General features: G+C 31.9%; 1 protein-coding gene across 3 annotated transcripts in view; it reads left to right on the top strand.

Annotated features, from left to right (window-relative positions):
* The window catches only part of LOC126733793 (neurexin-4), a 53830-nt gene that overhangs the window by 22723 nt on the left and 11818 nt on the right, over nucleotides 1–19289 (top strand). For all 3 annotated transcript variants that reach the window (XM_050437200.1, XM_050437201.1, XM_050437202.1), the window contains 7 exons: nucleotides 344–518; nucleotides 581–777; nucleotides 6861–7108; nucleotides 7173–7392; nucleotides 7498–7667; nucleotides 16591–16729; nucleotides 16795–16993. In XM_050437200.1, coding sequence (XP_050293157.1) covers nucleotides 344–518; nucleotides 581–777; nucleotides 6861–7108; nucleotides 7173–7392; nucleotides 7498–7667; nucleotides 16591–16729; nucleotides 16795–16993 — 1348 coding nt within the window. The remainder of the gene's footprint in view (nucleotides 1–343; nucleotides 519–580; nucleotides 778–6860; nucleotides 7109–7172; nucleotides 7393–7497; nucleotides 7668–16590; nucleotides 16730–16794; nucleotides 16994–19289) is intronic.

Raw genomic sequence — 19289 nt, 5'->3', positions numbered from 1 at the left:
TTGATAATAAATAATTTATCGTAATATTTTTTTTGTAAAATTGTATTGAAAATTTGTCATAGCTACGTCACTTGTTACTAAAAAAAACTAAATAAATATGTACATAATATATAAATATATATTCCGTGCCAAAATTCAATTCAATATCTCAAACTGTCTTTGAACAACTGAAAATATATTAAAACTTGTATATTTAAAACCTTTTTATCATCGTTTATATTAACTTTTCGACTTAAAATCGGTCATTTCCCTCCATCCTTTAAATCACTACCTAGCCTACGATTAAATAACATTCTGTTTATTATTAGGTATGCTTATACTTATTTTGACTTTGACTTTTTAGGTGTTATCCAAACCCGTGCCAGCATAACGGCATATGCAAACAAAACACCGTTGAATTCATCTGTGATTGCAAAGGCACCGGCTATGGAGGTGCCGTATGCCACACTTCTATCAACCCATTATCATGCCAAGCGTATAAAAACGTGCAACATGTAGGGCAAAAAGCTGAAATCAAAGTAAATAAATTCCAAAAAGTGCATGCTTGGACTCGTATCATTATTTATATTCCTATTTTTAGATTGACGTGGATGGTAGTGGACCACTTGCCCCATTCCCTGTAACTTGTCAGTATGGCTCAGATGGCGTTGTATCTACGATTCTACATCACAGTAACGAAGCCACCACCTCTGTTGATGGTTTTCAGGAACCTGGAAGTTTCGTGCAAGATATTCAATACGAGGCGGATGATGATCAAATTGCTGCTTTTATAAATCGGTGAGTTAATTAATTTTCAATCATTTATATTTAGTTAAAAATAATTGTGTTCTATGGTGTATATTAAATGTCTTGGATAATTAAGGCCTAAGGGATTCTTCTGAAAGTATGACTTACTGCACATACGTTCTTATTAAAAAATATATTTTTCATTATTTATTTTGACAAATAGTATTATTTTCGTTTTATTTGTTTTTGTTTTATTTATATTGCTTTAAAAACAATATACACTGTTAGTGTGCGGCCACACATAAAGCTGGTAGCAGAGAAGGTGGCGGAGAGGAAGGCGGATAGTACTTCGGATACTGGCTACACATGTCGCTGGTTTGGAAGCTTATTTTAATTGTACTTCTCCAAAACTCAATACGAAATAACCTAATACGCGCGAAAATATCAAACAAATTTGAACTCTCCGATACCAGCTCGCAAGTACGCGTCTTTTCGCCATGCGCTTCACCCTATGTGTGGCCATACATATTTAATTTTAGGCAATTAAAAAAAAACATCCTCTCCGATACGCTGTCCGCCTGTGTGGTCGCACACTTAATGATAACGTTACCAGTTCCTTATTCATTTAAAAATCACGATGTAAAATGAAAAACAAAGGCAGATAATTTATCCTATATAGTCTTAAGGATGATCTCATAGAGATCGAAACGTCGGAAAAATATAAGTTTCGAGCATCTAAGAAGAGGATTTTATTTGACCAGAACCCACCTACGCAGAAAATCTAAATTAAATATGTACCAGGGTCATGAACATTTTCTAGCAAAATATTCATTAAGTGATATCATAATTCCCAGTTAGATGCTACATACATAAAATACCTTAACTGTTCGATTGCTGCTGCCTTCTCTCAAAAAAGAGCTCTCTTTAAGCTTAAATGATGGCGAGGTTGACACAATTTTTACCAGGCCGATGTCAAAGAATTCACTTTGCGGGTGCTGAATCAGAAGAGTTGGGAATCACAGTAGGAGTACCACATAGAACTCTTTGGTACTCCTACTGTGATACCCAACTCTTCTGATTCTTCGCGCCCTTGATTATTTTAATCAAATAAATTACCTACCATTAAGAGTGAATCCATTACTTCATCTCCCTGATAGTTCTGCATTGTGGTTAATATTGTTGGTTTTGGGAGGATACAAACAAATACTAATATTCAATGAATAATGTTTTGTTGCCATATTTTAACTTTTCCATGTTCTAGGGGAACTAATATATGAATTAAAATCTCTACTCGATCCTACGTTAAAAACAACAATAAAAAGGTGCGTTTCACTCCTGCCCGCAGATGACAAACAATAAATAAAATAATAACACAATCAAATGCATACCTCATTTTGTCAACCAGTAAATATTTACTCTATTCGTTTTAATTTGATGGCTCTGCTGCAAGGCAATTGACACCACGATTTGAAGATTCGGCAAAACCGTACGACCACATGTTCACTGTGTAAGGGATGACGCGATTTTCCTAGTATTAGTTTCTGGATTCTGCTCAAATTCATGTAAAATTTCTTCTTCAAGTTCTTCCAGTGTTCTTACTGTTTGATGGACTCCTTTAGCACAGTGGTCTTCTTTTAATGTTCCGGTCTCATGAAGGCGCCTATGAATCCTAGATTTAACGAGCGGCGTTGCGAGGTTGTTGCCTTTTTCTCTAATATACGTGATCTACATTCATTTAACTTTGAATGTTGACTTCTTTATAGAGTATCTTATTATATTTTATGAAAAAAAAAGATTCATATTTTATTAAAGAGGAATAGTATTATTTTGCACCTGTCAAAATAAGTGACAAATTTTTATGATATGTGGGTTTTTTTGCTATTTCTACATACGCATTTGGCATCATTGCATCAGAGATGTTACAAGCAAACAAACTACCCATAATTCCACGGAAATGCTGATCCTAGCATTTCAAGGTTCTAAGCACATGTACCATCGTGCCGAAAAAAACTGGGACATTAAAATTTAGGTAGGGAATTGTCTCCTAGTCTATTATAGTAAATCGCATTCCTTGGGTATGGTATGCATATTTACGCATTATGAATTTTTGGAGTCTTAATAATTACATATTTAAATAATAATATTGAAAAAAAACATTTTTATTTTTCGATATTTATTTTTATTTGGAATACATTTTATAAATAAACCAAAACTAACTAATATCTTTTTTGATAATATGGAATAAAAAAATATTAATATTTAGTAAGCGCACCGTCGTTATCGTGGCATACTTAAAATGAAGTTTCTGGTATATTCTTCGGTTAATTGGTCCCATGCGTCATCTGTCTTTAGGAGTAATTCATTCTGATTTCTAGGCCTAAAGTTATCTGTATACATATATTTTGCCATTTTACCCCAAACGTTTCCAATTGAGTTGATATCAGGGCTTTTCGAGGGCCACGGTAAAACTGGAATTCGTCTTTCGTCTAGATAGTTTTGAACTATACGGGCTGTATGTATAGGAGCATTATCATGTTGGAAGATAAAATCTTGCCCATAGACTACACCAACCGATGGCATCATAACATTATTCAGGATATTGCAATATCCTAAGGCATTAAGCCTTCCCTGCACTATTTTACAAACGCCAGGTCCTCTAAAACTAATCCAGGCCCAAACGTTTATACTAAGACGTCCACTTTGAGTTTATGTATTTGTGTTTATCTTTTTAGTCTTATGTGTATATCTTTCATCACATCTGGTATTAGAAGGCCTGTAAACGCGGATTTTGCCATTATTGCACGATTGGAAGGTTTTTTCATCCGAAAATATTACGTATATGTTGTTTTGGTGTGCATATTGATGCAAATTCTAATCTTCCCTGTTTGATTGCTTCAGTCAAAAATATTTTATTTGTTGCACAGCAACTTTTAACTTCCGAATTTCTTATCCTACTACGAGCTGTATTAGCAGAACCAGGAAAATGCGTGTCTTCTTTCGCCTTTATTGCTGTTTCAAACGGATTGTTTCTTAGAAAGCCAACTAACTCTCTATCTTGAATGTCGTTTGAAATTTTTGGTCGACCAGAACCTGGATTTCTTACAATAGCTCTATATTCTGCAATTTGCCTTAGCTAAGGAAACGGTATTTTTACTAATGCCCAATTCTTCTGCGATTCCTTTTATAGGAACTCCATCTATCAGACGAGTGAATATAATCGCTTTTTTGTTGAGGAGATAATACAGGCATTTTGAACATCAAGAACGATTTTGTTGACGCGACTGTCACAATTAAATTAACTTTGACAACATCAAAATATATTATTCTAACAGACCAAGAGATTTAGGAGATTTTGTTGTCCCAGTTTTTTTTTTGGTACTTATTTTAAATTGAAAAATTCTCATCGAAAATTTGTTATGCCCGTATCACATTTAAAAGTGCATTACTCCCTAGAGATTTACTATTGCGAATTAATTTCTGTGAGTGGTTTCTTCAAAGGCTGTGGAAAATCCGTTATTTGACAGGGAGATTCTCTTTACGATGAGGCTAATTTTAGTTGAAACCCGATAAGGAATTTCCATAACAACCATTTTTGGGCGAATGAAAGCCCTCATGCAATTGTTGAATATAATCATCAGGTGCAGTTCTCATTAAATGTTTGGACTAGCATTATTGATGCTCATCCGATTCTCTGAATTTTTTCTCCCAATAAGACTTAATGGAGAATCCTATTTACACTCTCTTAAAGAAAATTTGCCGGCATTACTTGAAGACCTTCCTCTTTTATTGAGAAACCAAATGCGGGTAATGCACTATGGTGCTCCTTCACATATTAGCTTAAGAGTGCGTACATTTTTAAATCGCCAATATTACAATAGGTGGATAGGGCGCGGATGAACACAGTCATGGCAGCCTAGGTCTGCCGACCTTAATAGTTTGGATTTCTTTTTCTGGGGGCATTTAAAAAGCTTAGTGTATGCAGTGCCGATTCAAAATGAAGAAGAGTTACAGAATCAAATAACAGTATTCCTTTTTAACTACAAGGAATACCCCAGGAATCTTTAATAATGTGCGTCAGTCTATGCGAAGAAGAGTGAATGCTTGCATACTTGTGGGTGGTGGACACTTCCAACAATTGCTGTACATTATTTGAGGTATTTAACTTTTTGCGCGAAAACGGTGCGTCCTATAAAATTACTTGTTTGACATTATTTGTTTTAAAATAAATGAGGATTTTAAAAACAATTTTGGATTTTAAAAAAGTTAGAAGGGTAGAATTTTTTTCTTCTAGAATATTTAGTTACACCACCCCGTACGTACATCACTGGTAAATATTTTAAAATATCTATTACGTCAGAAACTGGTCCTTAGTGATCGAAAAGTGTGCATCAAATTTCATACAAATGGCGCAATATTATCTTTTTTATGATTAAAAAACACATTTTTTCTTAAAACTTTTTTGACACACTTAAGACTATACAGAACACTAAACAGGACGAACAGTATTTAAAAAGGGGAGCACGCTAGTCTCCTTTGTGTTGTGTTTACATTCTATTGTGGTTTCTTAAATGGCGGGAAATACTATGTCAAATTAGGTTAACCTACAGTTAACTTCACTTTAAAATTAATATTATGCGAACCTATCAGAGTGGTAGTAGCGATAGCTCGATCTAGATGTCATTATCGTATGGTGTGCGATAGTGTTGCTAGTTGGTTATACATTGGTGGCACAAGTTAGACTACAACAGTGAATTTTTGTTCGGATAAGGAAGTTGTTATCCTTTAACGATGTAAAAGCAAACTTTTAAATTAGAAAATTTGCCAATGCTTATAAAAATTTTAATTGTGGAGTCTCCTATGTAATAGAACGGAAGGTCTGTTAAGGTTTACTTGTATATTTAAACAAGAGCGATTTTTTATGAGCTCGTTGGTGATATAAATGTCCTCAAGAAAATCTAGTCGGTTGTAGTTTTTAGAAGTAACCTGTTTTAGAGAATTTTAGAATTGGACTTTGGACTGAAATTATGGTTATTAGATTTTATATGTTCACCAAATGGAGAAGAGGGTCTACTTAAGTGCTCGGCTATGCGTGTTTTTAAGGGTCTACAAGTTCGTCCCACATATGAACAATCACAAGAATCACACTGCAATCTGTAATTACCACTTTGATAATGTTTCAAGTTTATCCTTGGTATTGATCAAAATGGAACCCAAGTTGTTTTTGGTTTTATAAGAAATTTTTAATTCTGATTGGTGTTTAATGAAGCTATTGTTGATTTTCTTATTTAGATGAAAATTTATGAACGATAGAGATATGCATTTACTATCTTTTTTACCATCAGGAAAGATTTATTTTAATTTTAGATAATTTGATTTTTCTGATTAAAATATTAATTGGTTCTAACAACATCAATTTAAAAACGTCTCTTCGCAACGACCTATTTAGTATATTGCATAAATTTAAATCTAATTTAAAAAAAATCAAAATCTTAAACTCTCCAGACAAAGTTCTAAAATCCATTAAAAACAAAATAAAAAACTATAATTTGGTGATCTCAAAAGCAGATAAGGGAAATTGCTTAGTGATCATGGAAAAAAGCATTTTATATATCCAAAGTTAAAGCTTTTTTAACTGAAAACAACTTTAAACCACTAAAGTCCAGTTCTTTTAACAACTTTGTCAGAAGGACCTCCATTCTTATAAAATAATTTGTCCGTTTTTTAGAAGAACATAATGCTCCGTATACCCTCTTATCCAGCAACCCCATGTCTTTAAAAAAATTGCTCTTTAATTAACACCCTGTATAAAAATAATTTTTATTTTCTCAATTTAATGGTATTACCAAGTAGTAAACATTATAAAACACAAGTATGACGTTTTCTTCTTAGGTTAACTTAATCTAATCCTCGCAGCTATTGTGCATATATTTTAAAGAAAGAAAATCTCTAATTTAGTAACACGTTTTTCAATTAAAAATCATGTTTACCTTAAGTTTGACAATTATGTGTTCTCATGACTCCGAATATTATAGAATCTGCATGCATCATTACATAAAAGATTCTAAAGGAACAATTTTGTACTTTTTATCTTGATTTTCTTAATAAGTATCACTTTTATATAACGAAATTTTCAGATCTTCATCATGCACCCAACACATTCACTATGCCTGTAAACAAGCTAGACTGTTTAACTCTCCCTCAGAAGAGCATAATTTCCAACCCTCCTCCTGGTGGGTATCGAGAAAAAATCAAAAAATGGATTATTGGGGCGGTGGTCTGCCCGGATCACGAAAATGCGAGTGCGGCGTCATGGGAACCTGCAACGACCGCACGAAATGGTGCAATTGTGACGGAGATGCTCCTTATTGGCTTGTCGATGCTGGTATTATATTATTGTTTTTTTTGTATAAAATATAAATAAGCAATAATAACAATTTGATTTATAGGCGATTTAAGTGAAAAAGATGATCTGCCAGTCAAGCAGCTGCGGTTAGGAGACACCGGAAGTGCCTTAGATGAGCGTGAGGCCAGATACACCCTTGGCCCTTTAATTTGCCAGGGAGACGATTTGTTTGATAATGTTGTCACTTTTAGGATATCCGACGCGACTATTGATATTCCTAATTTTGATATGGGACATAATGGAGATATTTATTTTGAATTCAAGTAAGTTATATTTAGAAATAGTGTTACTTGTAATAATATAAATTTAAAAATGTTAAAAATGAATTATTTAGAAAAAAATAAATAGAAAATATTTCTATGTTTCAGAACTGCCACAGAAAACGCAGTACTTTTTCACGCCAAAGGCCCGACTGATTACATTAAGCTTACAATAGTGAACGGAAATCAGCTTCAGTTCCAATATCAAGCGGGTTCTGGGCCCATCACAGTAATTGCTGATGTTATTTATAAATTGACCGATAATAATTGGCATACAGGTAAGCAGTACTGAAATTTTATGTGCCATGATTTAGTTATTAAGTAATTTAAGTCTATCAAGCTTATATCTTCTACATATCCAAAGTGTTAGGAATTTGTCGGCTTCTATTATGATTTACTTTATCTAATAAAATATTTAAATTTATCCAGAATGTTGGGTTTCTTAAGTCGTACCTGCAATTATACCTGACAGACAGACCTGATCGGCCTTATTTAAATAATTTTGTGGTAAAAGAAAACATAAAAATATTCGGAATGCAAGTGAGTAAAAATTTTGGGAAAATGGTAAATAAAAATTGGCAAAATATTACAAATAATGTTCGAAAATTTTGAATAAAAAATCAGGTAAGAACTCTGGATCTTATACCAAAAAACTGGCTAATAAACATATATGCGTTATCCAAAATATGGTATATGGCACAAGTAATTCCAATGCCAAATAAAATAAGTCAACCTCTTGTTTGCATTACCGGGAAATATATTTGGTCTGGAAGGCTATACATACAATATGTATACTATACAATAGGCGACAATTGGAATTGACGCCAAAAAATTCGGATGTAATCAATATAGAAGCTAATACATTTACTGCGCTCTTTTGATAAAAAACACAATGGCAATCCTGGTCAAACAAAATGAAGAAAATCTGTTACAAAATGGTAACAGATTACTACTTTATTTTTATAGATAACTATTCTAAATGGTATTTTTGAAAATCAACATAAGGAAATAAATATCTAAAATAATAAACTAACTAACTCTCGATTTAGATTAAGTTTGCACAAAAACTTATCTTTAATGATATAATGTTGCAACAAAACAAAAAATCCCTTAATGAAATGAAAATAGAAAATGAAAATTTTCCTATGAAATGGCGAAGTTTGGTGTTTCTATAAATAATAGCTATAAATAATGCAATTCTGTGGCATGTCTTTTTCAAAAAATTGTTTAAAGTGTATAGCTATAGAAACTATAGAAGCTATAGAAAATAGAAAGCTATAGTGGCATAAAATTAAACAATGTCCGAATTCAATGGTGATCTGGAATTGGGTTAATAACAATAAAAAATAATTTTGACGGTTTGCTAAATTTACTTCAGAATTCACACAAAAGTCTAGCAATTTTTTATTTTTGCCTTAATTTTTTACAACTGTGAGGTACTAGATAGAAATATTGAAAATTTCTTACAAATATAAAAAAGCGAAAGACTAAGAAAAAAAAAAGGAAGACAGTATTATTAGGTACAAAAAAATCTTTAGTTTTTAAGCTATATTACTATTTTATAATTGGGTATATGTATACAGGGTGATTTTTATAAGAAGGTCATGCTTTTGGGGGATGATAGGGGACGTTCAAATATAACTTTTGATATAAGACACTATGGGTCGGAAATGCCTCAGAAGCAAAATACAGGGGGTTAAAGTTTTTTAAAAAATTTAGAAATTAATTTTTAGTTTTTTGACTGTTTAAGATATCGGTGTCAAATTTTCTCAATAAAGCTATCTAATAAAGATGCTTGAAATGTAAAAAGTAAATGTTTTAGTTTCAACCAGTGGCGTAGATCACATAGGCATTAGAGTAATTTTTTAATAAAAAAAAATAGTACGCCACTGATAATCAAAAATGTTAAGAATCCTTGGTTTATTTAACAGAAAAAAAGGTATCCTGCATCTTTTTCCCAAAAGGCACCATTTTATCAGAATTTAAAAACGTTAAAAAATACTAAATAATCAATAATAATAATTAATTTAAAAGGTGCTCAAAGTGGCCGCCATTTTGTTGGATACAGAGCCTGCAGCGTAATGTTAAATTGTCGTGAATTTTCTGAATAACTTCACCCCTATCTTTAATTTCGCCTGCAGCTACTGCAATGCGAGCCAAAAGATTATGTTCATCTGGCACAGGTGTAGAATAAATAAGTTGGTCCAAATGACCCCACAAATAAAAATCACAGGGATTTAAATCGGGGGAGCGCGCTGGCCAAGCCACTGGGCCTCCCCTTCTAATCCAACGTCTAGGATATCTTTGGTTCAAATATTCCCTGACAACGCGACCATAGTGTGCCGGAAAACCATCATGTTGAAGCCACATTATTTGCCGAACATCCAATGGCACATCTTCTAAAAGTTCAGGCAGTACATCTCGAAGAAATATCAAATAATTCCCTGCAATGAGACGTCTGGGCAAAATGTACGGACCAATCAAGTTCTCCCCTACAATGCTTGCCCAAACATTCACAGAGAATTTTTGTTAGTAGCCACGGATAAATTTAGCATGAGGGTTTTCATCAGCCCAGACATGATTGTTTCTTGGGTTGAAATGTCCCTCTCGGCAAAACGTTGATTTGTCACTAAACAAAATAGCTTGGCGAATGTCTGGGTGTTCAGCCCCTTGTTGAAGATACCAAGTGGCAAACGCGAACCTATTAGCATAGTCTTGGGGCAACAGATGCTGAACCTTTTGTTTTTTAAATGGATAAAGGTGGTTATCATGCAAAACTTTCCAAACCAACGTTTGGCTTATCCTCAGGTGATCAGCAATTTTTCGGGTACTTGTATTTGGATCCTCTTCAATATTGTGAAGTATTTCCTCCTCAACATTATCACGAATAGGCCTTGCACGAACTCTTATGCCTGGGTTCACCTAAAACAAAAAGTACATGTTAATTTTTTGTTTTTATTTTTTTTTTAAGTAGGTACTTGTAATTGTCCTCTCTCGCGTAGACTCCTGTCGACCTTAAGAAAAAATCTTCTCTCTGGGACCATTCGATTGGGAAAACGTTCAGCATAAATCGCGCGAGCCAATACAGCATTTCCTCTGGATTCACCAAGGGTTAAATGCATATCTGCCAATTCATTCCACGTAAATCGCTCCATAACATTCAAAATAAAGCAACGGCAGAACAACTACCTTATTTAAATTAATCAGGAAGATGACGTTATAACAAAGTTTTGATTCGTATGTCAAAGATATCCTAGCAACCGTCAAAGCTATTAGTTATTTTGTTATCATGTCCCTCTTTGCAATTTGCGTGGCATTGAGTTAGCGGATATGCACACTCGGCGAATCCGGTGAGTTCGTGCGAGACCAAATACCGAAATTAAAGATAGGAGTGAAGTTATTCAGAAAATTCACGACAATTTAACATTACGCTGCAGGCTCTGTATCCAACAAAATGGCGGCCATTTTGAGCACCTTTTAAATTAATTATTAATTATTATTATTGATTATTTAGTATTTTTTAACGTTATCCAATAATTTTTTTTTCCTTAGTTTTTATTAAATTTATTTATTTTTAAATTCTGATAAAATGGTGCCTTTTGGGAAAAACATGCAGGATACCTTTTTTTCTGTTAAATAAACCAAGGATTCTTAAAATTTTTGATTATCAGTGGCATACTATTTTTTTTTTATTAAAAAATTACTCTAATGCCTATCTGATCTACGCCACTGGTTGAAACTAAAACATTTACTTTTTATATTTAAAGCATCTTTATTAGGTAGCTTTATTGAGAAAATTTGACACCGATATCTTAAACAATAAAAAAACTAAAAATTAATTTCTTGATTTTTTTAAAAATTTTAACTTCCTTTATTTTGCTTCTGAGGCATTTCCGACCCATAGTGTCTTATAACAAAAGTTATATTTGAACGTCCCCTATCATCCCCCAAAAGCATGACCTTCTTATAAAAATCACCCTGTATATAACAAAATTAAGGAATATTTTGAATTGCATTAATTATTATTTTTAATGTTAAAGCAAAAAATTTTTATACCTAGTATTATAATCTGATATTGTGATATTAGTTTTAAGAGTTTGATATCTTATTTTGATATTAAAGGGTTAAAAAAAAAACTCGAGCCATTAAGTCACTGCACAACTGTTTTGTCAATTAACTGCTGAATAGAGTCTTACTCACTCAAAGAACCGCACGCCTATACTATCTATTTTACTATAGTTAAAATATTTGTTATATATTATACTCTAATATAGACATTTTTAGGTACTACTTAATGATTTTTAAAAACCATGTGAAAAATTCTAATATAGGTCGATTTTAGAAACTTTGAGGTGATAAATTGAGGTGTTTTGACGTTGTAACCTTTGTACTTTTGTGATAAATAAATTTAAAAAAAAAGTGTAGTGAAATATACAACTTTCTGCATAATTCACCCTTTTATATATTTTGTAAAATTGGACTTTGGCAAACGGCCAACATTGGTGAATTGGTGGACTGTAATAATTCTCTCGCTAAAAAAGATTATAGTTTCTTACAGTGTCGGCTCTTCCATTGGGTATTTGGGAAAATTACACCAAAAAATATAAAACTTTTTGACATATATTTTTAACTAAATATTTTTGTATCTATTATAATAATATAAAAAAATAAATACACTTATTACTTGATAAAAAAATACACATTTTGAGCGCTGGATCAAGTTTAGAAGATGATATAGATAATAGGGGAACAAAGTAATCGACAACAAAACAAACTTAAAAATGACTTCAAATGCCTCGACTAAAAGAATTTGAGTCTGAACACATAGAACACAGAACCAATAAAAAGATTACTTGAAATACCTGGACGTAATTTAAAATAGTTTAAAATGACCGGAATAAATGAAAAATGACGCCAAATGCCTGAAATATACAGTTGTGTAAATTATAGCAGCATGTGTACGACGAAAATAAAATGTATTTTAAATTGGTAACTTATAAGTAAAGCGAATACATTTATATGTAATAAAAGGCGCAATAACATTACATATAGCAATATTAAACAATACTATTAAAAAAAATAATTTTTATATTTCTGTACAAAAAAAAAAATCCTCTTATTATATGGTAAAAAAATAGCAGTGTTTCTAAAACAAAAGTAATAAAAATATATTATTGTAGAAAAATGAAGAAATTTGCATCCAGAATTAAGATTACATTTTAATATTTTATTGCAAAGCCCTGGTTTGTCTTGGTCTTTTGACAAAGGGATAATATGCTAGGAATTGCAAATAACTATCCACAATTTCTTTTGATTTTTTGGTTTCTCGCGTGACACAGCATCCTTAATATCTGCACAAATTCTCGACAGGATTGAGATCTGAGTACTTATTACTGATTTATTTGGTCATTTGATACTACATATACAATAGAATAAGACAAGTCAGGAGAAAAGAAACTGATAATCCTAATTAACTTATTTAAAAGAATAAAACTATAATAACCACAAAGTAGCAAGAAACAGTACAAACAAAGTACAGACATTGACTATGTGTGACTTTCAGCATGTTGCTAAATTCGTTGATATCATATACGACAGAACTTATAATAACCCGTTTTAGTCAGTATTTTTAAATATGTTGAAGTTATCTATTTGTTTTAACGAAGTTGTTTTAACGGGAGTTTATTAAATAAGCTAATTCCTTCATAAAAGGGGGTCTTTTTAAAATAAACAAAGTTAAATTTTGGCAAATAAAGAGCATCCTTACATCTAACATTATATTTATTAAAATCACTTACTTTGGAGAAATGTTCTTGGTTTTTATATATTTATAACAATAATTTAAATATATAAATTCCGGGCATTGTTAAAATATTATATTTTTTAAATGTTTCACGGCAGCTCTCATTATATTTCAAACCAAAAATCAGTCCCATAAATCTTTTTTGAAATACAAATACCCTTTGTGCCTCTGATCTATTACCCCAAACAGCAACATGTGAGGTCAAGAGAGGGTACACTATACCATAGTATACACTCAGCAGACCCTTCATTTCTAGATGCCTTTTAAGGGTAAACAATGAAAAATACAGTCTAGATAATTTGCTGCATATCTCGTCAATTTGAGAAAGAAAAGATAGGTGTTGGTCTATTATGCATCCCAGAAACTTAACTGACGATTCGCAGATAATTGAAACAGTATCCAACACATTCTTTGAGAAACTTATGCATTTAGTCTTTTCCAAATTTATTATAAGGTGATTTCCCTCACAGCAATCTTTAAACTTTTTTATAATAGAGCAGGCTTTGAATTCGATTTCCTCCATACTTTTTCCTGTAACTACAATAGTAGTAGTGTCTGCGTACATGGACAATTTAACATCGCCAATGAATTCTGAGAGATCGTTAACATATAGTAGGAAAAGCAACGGCCCCAAAGCGCCAGTTTCAAGTTCGCAGTTATTCTGACTTGAGAAATCATCACCCACTTTTACAACTAAGGATCTGTCGGTCATATATGATATAACCCAATACAATACTCTACCTCGCACTCCTAATCTCTCTAATTTATGCTTAATAAAAATCGGATTAATCGTTTCAAAAGCTCGAGATAGGTCAAACAGAAAAGCCACTACATTCAATCTTTTTTCAATATTATCCCAGACATACTGAATTAATTCAAGAGAAGCTGTTTCAATAGACATATTTTTCGAAAACCATGTTGCGAAGAATGTAGAATATTATATTTATCAAGAAACCGTACTAATCGATCATACATAAGCTTTTTAAATATTTTGGAGAAACTACTTAAAACGCAAATGGACCTGTAGTTCTCAATTCTATTAGGATCACCTTTTTTAAACACCGGAATAACTTTTGAACACTTTAACTGTGTGGGAAATACTCCCTCTGCCACAGAATTGTTCATTAATAACGCCAGGTATGGCGAAATTAAATCACAACACTGTTCTAAAATTTTTGCTGGGACCTCGTCAAGTCCTTTGGAAAATTTATTTCTTAAACTCTTTACAACCAAAGAGATTTCGTCTAAGCTTACAGGCTTAAAATAAAAAGTATTTGTTATATATTGTTGTGGAACACTATAATTTTTATTACTTAATTTTGAACAACTCTGCGTTTTTTTATTATTATCTGTGATGGCATGAATCTTTCTTATTTTTTGTGTGTCTGCCCAACTTTTCATTTGTTTCAAATTTTGCTTTCATAAAACTCTCGTTTTTTATCTTGTATATTTTTATAAACAACTTCTTTAAATTTTTATAATAATTATTTAATGAATCAGAATTCGTCTGCTTTCTTAACCAATTTAACGATTTTAATTTGTCTAAGTTTGCTAGAACTTCAGCAGAGAACTCAATTTGGCTTTTTATTTTGTATTTACCTAATGTTGATCTAGACTCTGCGTAGGCCATTCTAACATATTATATGTTTTGGTCATTTAAAAATTACTTACAGAGACGACTGGCATGTTTAGGGTCGTCTTCATGCATGAATACTCATTTGGCATTTTATAATCTGCAAAATATCAACCCTATATACCCTCCCTCAAAATATCAACCAAAATATGGGACGTCATAATATTTTTTATCCAAAACGTTGGTCTTGCCCATAGTATGAAAAACTGACCGGTACCATAATTTTAAAGCCACCATGCTTCATCGTTTTAATGGTGTATTTCGGTTGATAGACGCTATTCAAAGGGCGCTTAACGAATGTTCTACGTCATGTATCGTAAAACAAAACTATTTTGCTTTCATATGACATAAAATATTTCGCGATTTAGATGCAGGCCATTATAAATGTTCCTTTGCAAATTTAATTCTGTTTTTAAATTGCCTTTTATTTAATAATTATACTTTTCGTGGACTTCTGGAAAAGAAATTAGCTTCTATTAATCGAAGCGTTATAGTATTGGAAACATCCACTCCTACAAGGTCTTGGAGTTGAGAAGCAGAGGCAAACAGGATTTGTTTTGAGGCTTGAATTAAAAGTTTTTCCTGGTTATTTGTTATTTTTTATCTACGGCCACGAGTTTCAGATTTAGTCTGCCACCTTAAACCATTTGCGACCATTTTAGATCAGCATTCGATTATTGCTTATATTTGGAAATATGACTTTTATTGGGCGCGTAGTTTTCTTATTATTTCGAGCTTCTCCTGAGAGCAATCTTTATTTCTACCCATTTTTCAAAAAAAAAGAGTTTATTATCAGAGATCTTAACCATAATATATATCAAACATACCAGTAGATTAAAAGAACTAAGCGAATCTTAAAAGCACCTAATAATAAATAACTGTTATTATTTTAACCACCTACAAAATCACGTTCAACTACAACTAGATAAAATATGTTTGTTATCGTCTCTTCAAACAGAGGTAATTTTTTAGGGCTTCTTTAGTTGATATTTTTAGAATAAATATTTTGTTTTGGTTTATATTTTGTTTGGTTGTTTTGGAATTTTACGCATAATAACAATTTTTCAATATTTTCTTTTATACTAACAACTATATATAAGAAATTACTTTAAATAAACAAAAGTCTTAAACAGCCCAAAAAAAAATTACAAAAAGTGAGTTCGAGTAAATGTCAATCGAACCTACAGGATTATTTGTAATAATGAAATAAATATAATTTGTTTTATTGGTACCTTAACAAAAGTTTTACACAGATCAAATAGGTTAAAGCTTTGAATTGGTAGGGGTCCAAGGTGAAGTGACAATTTATTATAAAACACAGAAATATATGAGCAACTGACCGGACCATGTTCAATTTTAAAAAAAGATCTACAATCATAACTCGTTTTAAAATGCAGAAAATCTATTTTCGATACTAAAAAAACTACAAATATGGTTTCAGCAAATCTCTTTCTGATTTCCTAAAGCCGCACGATGGTGTCTCATTATTAATTTTGTCCGAGTCTTCCCACTTACAAAGTCTGCTTGCGTCATAACTTGCGTTAAGTATGTTTCCTAAACTGTATAGCCCAATTTAAAGAAAACTTTATTGCTAAAGAATAATTTTTTTAATTTGTGAAATTAGAAAACAATTAGGTAATATAAAATATTTTAAGTCTTGTTCGTTGCAAAATTAAAATAGGTATATGGTGAACGAGAGAAACAGAAGAACGCTCTTAAAATTTTTGAAAGTACAGAATATTTAAAAATAAGTATTTAATTGCAGTGTCTGTGGAAAGAAACAGAAAAGAAGCCATGGTAGTTGTAGACGGATCTCAAAAAGCCCAAATTAGGGAACCACCGGGACCTGTTAGGGCTATTCATTTAACATCGGCATTAGTAATTGGCGCTTCAACCGATTATAGGTCAGTATAATGTTTCTCAAAAAACTCATCAAATCGAAATATTTATGTTTTATGAATGGATCTAGGGATGGTTATACTGGTTGTATGAGAGCTCTGTTGATCAATGGTAAACATGTGGACCTCCGAGAATACGCCCGAAGGGGGCTTTACGGGATTTCTGAAGGCTGTGTCGGAAGATGTGACAGTAGCCCTTGCTTGAATAACGGTACTTGTCATGAAAAATATGATAGTTATGTGTGTGATTGTAGATGGACTGCTTTTAAGGTAAGTTTATATTCAGGATTGTGATTTAGTAAAGGATAAATTTAATAAAAGAGGTTTTTTTTTTAAATTGTCGATTTGATTTTTGCAAAAAAACTGACAGATAAAATATTTATTTTTTAAATGGAACCTCCTCTATATTCTTACATTTTCGGATTCTCCAGAATATTCCAGACATATTTTCCGTGTAATGTCCTATACACATCTTCAACTGTGCACGAACACTTTAATGCACACAATACTGTATTGCTACATCAATTAATAAATTACATACCACGTTCTTAAAATTTAGCTTATAAAATTCTGGAAGTGGCCGCCATTAAGAGCTCTGCAGCACCTCAGACGATCGATAACTGTTGCTGTACAATTTCAACTGTGTCTAGAGAAATATTCGATCTTTAAGGATATCAAGCGTGTGTGGCTTATCCTTGTACACTTCATTTTTTAAGCCCAAAGAAAGTAGTCCAATGGATTAAGACCAGATGACCTATGTGGCCACTATTAATCCGTATCTGCCTATCTACCGATTTGGGAGAATATTATCTAGGAATTTTCTAACAATCGCAGGATAATGGGAAGGCTCTGTAAATAAGATTTACAGTTTTAATCTTGTTAAAACCAGCATCTATATGTTATTTTCATCAATTTCATCAGAATACAGTGTCGGCAGTGCGATTTGAAAAAGCCTTGGTAATGCTGTCCTGTGAAAGTTCCTTAAAGAAATATGGTCCTATTACTCTGGTATTAATAATGTGACTCTTGCCATACATTTGCCTTTTCATAATTCTAGAATGACTTTCTCTAAACCAATATGGATGTTTACAATATACTGTAACAATATTTTTAAAGAACGAAAAGTGATACTTTTATAAAATTCATTTACTTCAAAAGCTACTGGAAGATAACCAAGATCGCAGAAGATTTCTGCCAGACCATAAGCGAAATAATTGATGAAAACCCTACATTAGTGAAACAGATATGCTTTCCAATCGAGGCAATCTTTTGTTTCAATGGACAAGCAAATAGGAATAATTTTAGCTAATAGGCACCTAGCTAATTATTCCTATTTGCTTGTCCATTGAAACAAAAGATTACCTCGAACGAAAAGTATCACTTTTCGTTCTTTAGTAATATTGTTACAGTCGCTCTGTGAAGCGTGTTATTCAAACCGAGATGAGTATTTGAGCGGTTTGGATTTTTGTGAAATGAAACCAGTTTGCGTAATAATCTGCAAAGATCCTTAACAGTCACTCTCTACTAAGCCTCAATTCTACTGATTCTATACTGACTTACAGTTCTCTGTTCGGATATGTATTGTTGAAGATTATTTGAACTTCGTTGTTCTACTTTTCTCACCAGCGCCAAGCATAATTAATATGTTGATTCTCTTGCTCTCAGTTAAACGCATTATAAATATTTTCAATTAACAATACAATTGAAACTTTTAAATAATTATATCGTTTGGATTATTGTTGGGTTTAGGGATCCAATATCCAACTTTTAATAACAAACGAATAACAGTAAGACAAAAATGTTGCACACCATGAAAACTAAATATTTGTCAAAGTTAAAAGCAAAAACAGAAAACTCATTAGAATCAAATATAATTTATCGGATTCCATGTGATAAACGCTACATCGGACAAACCTCGCAATTCTTAAAAGACAGAACTAGAAAACACAAAAATCAAAAACAAATCCAACTGCTTTAGTACAACACAGACAAGGAACAGGACATAGTTTCGACTTTGAAAGTGTATCGGTTCTCGACCAACAAACAAACTACAAAAAAAGAATTATCTCAGAAATGATTCACATAAAAAAATAATTCTGTCAATAAGACGACCAATATAGACCGCCTTAACTCTGTCTATTTTAATATAATAAATTAAAATGTAGTATTATGTAGCTAAACCATAATATTAAAAAAAAAACAAACAACGACTATGTATCTACTGATAAGAAGTTTGTTGGTATATAATGCATTGTTTACACATAAAGGAACTGAATTATTTTACTGTGATGAATTATATTTTACCTTGAGAGAATTGTATAATGTCACATGCCTAAAAAAAGTTTTCTGTATAATTGTTCATTTTTATTTTTTTTTTCCTTAAGTCCAACATATTGAATTTAAGTATTTTTTTTTCTCATTGTTGTAATATCCGTCCCTTTTTTTTTCTTCTCTCGTTTGTATAATAATTGTATCTAACGTTGGTTGTATCAAAATTAGAAAAATCAGGTTTTATTTATTTTTATTTTAATTATAATTAAGTTTTAACTATACAAACACTTTTTTT

Source organism: Anthonomus grandis, chromosome 3 (genome assembly GCF_022605725.1).
Source record: "Anthonomus grandis grandis chromosome 3, icAntGran1.3, whole genome shotgun sequence".
NCBI classification, from domain to species: domain Eukaryota; kingdom Metazoa; phylum Arthropoda; class Insecta; order Coleoptera; family Curculionidae; genus Anthonomus; species Anthonomus grandis.
Note: the sequence above shows the minus strand (reverse complement) of the source record. Positions and strands in the feature narration are given on the sequence as shown.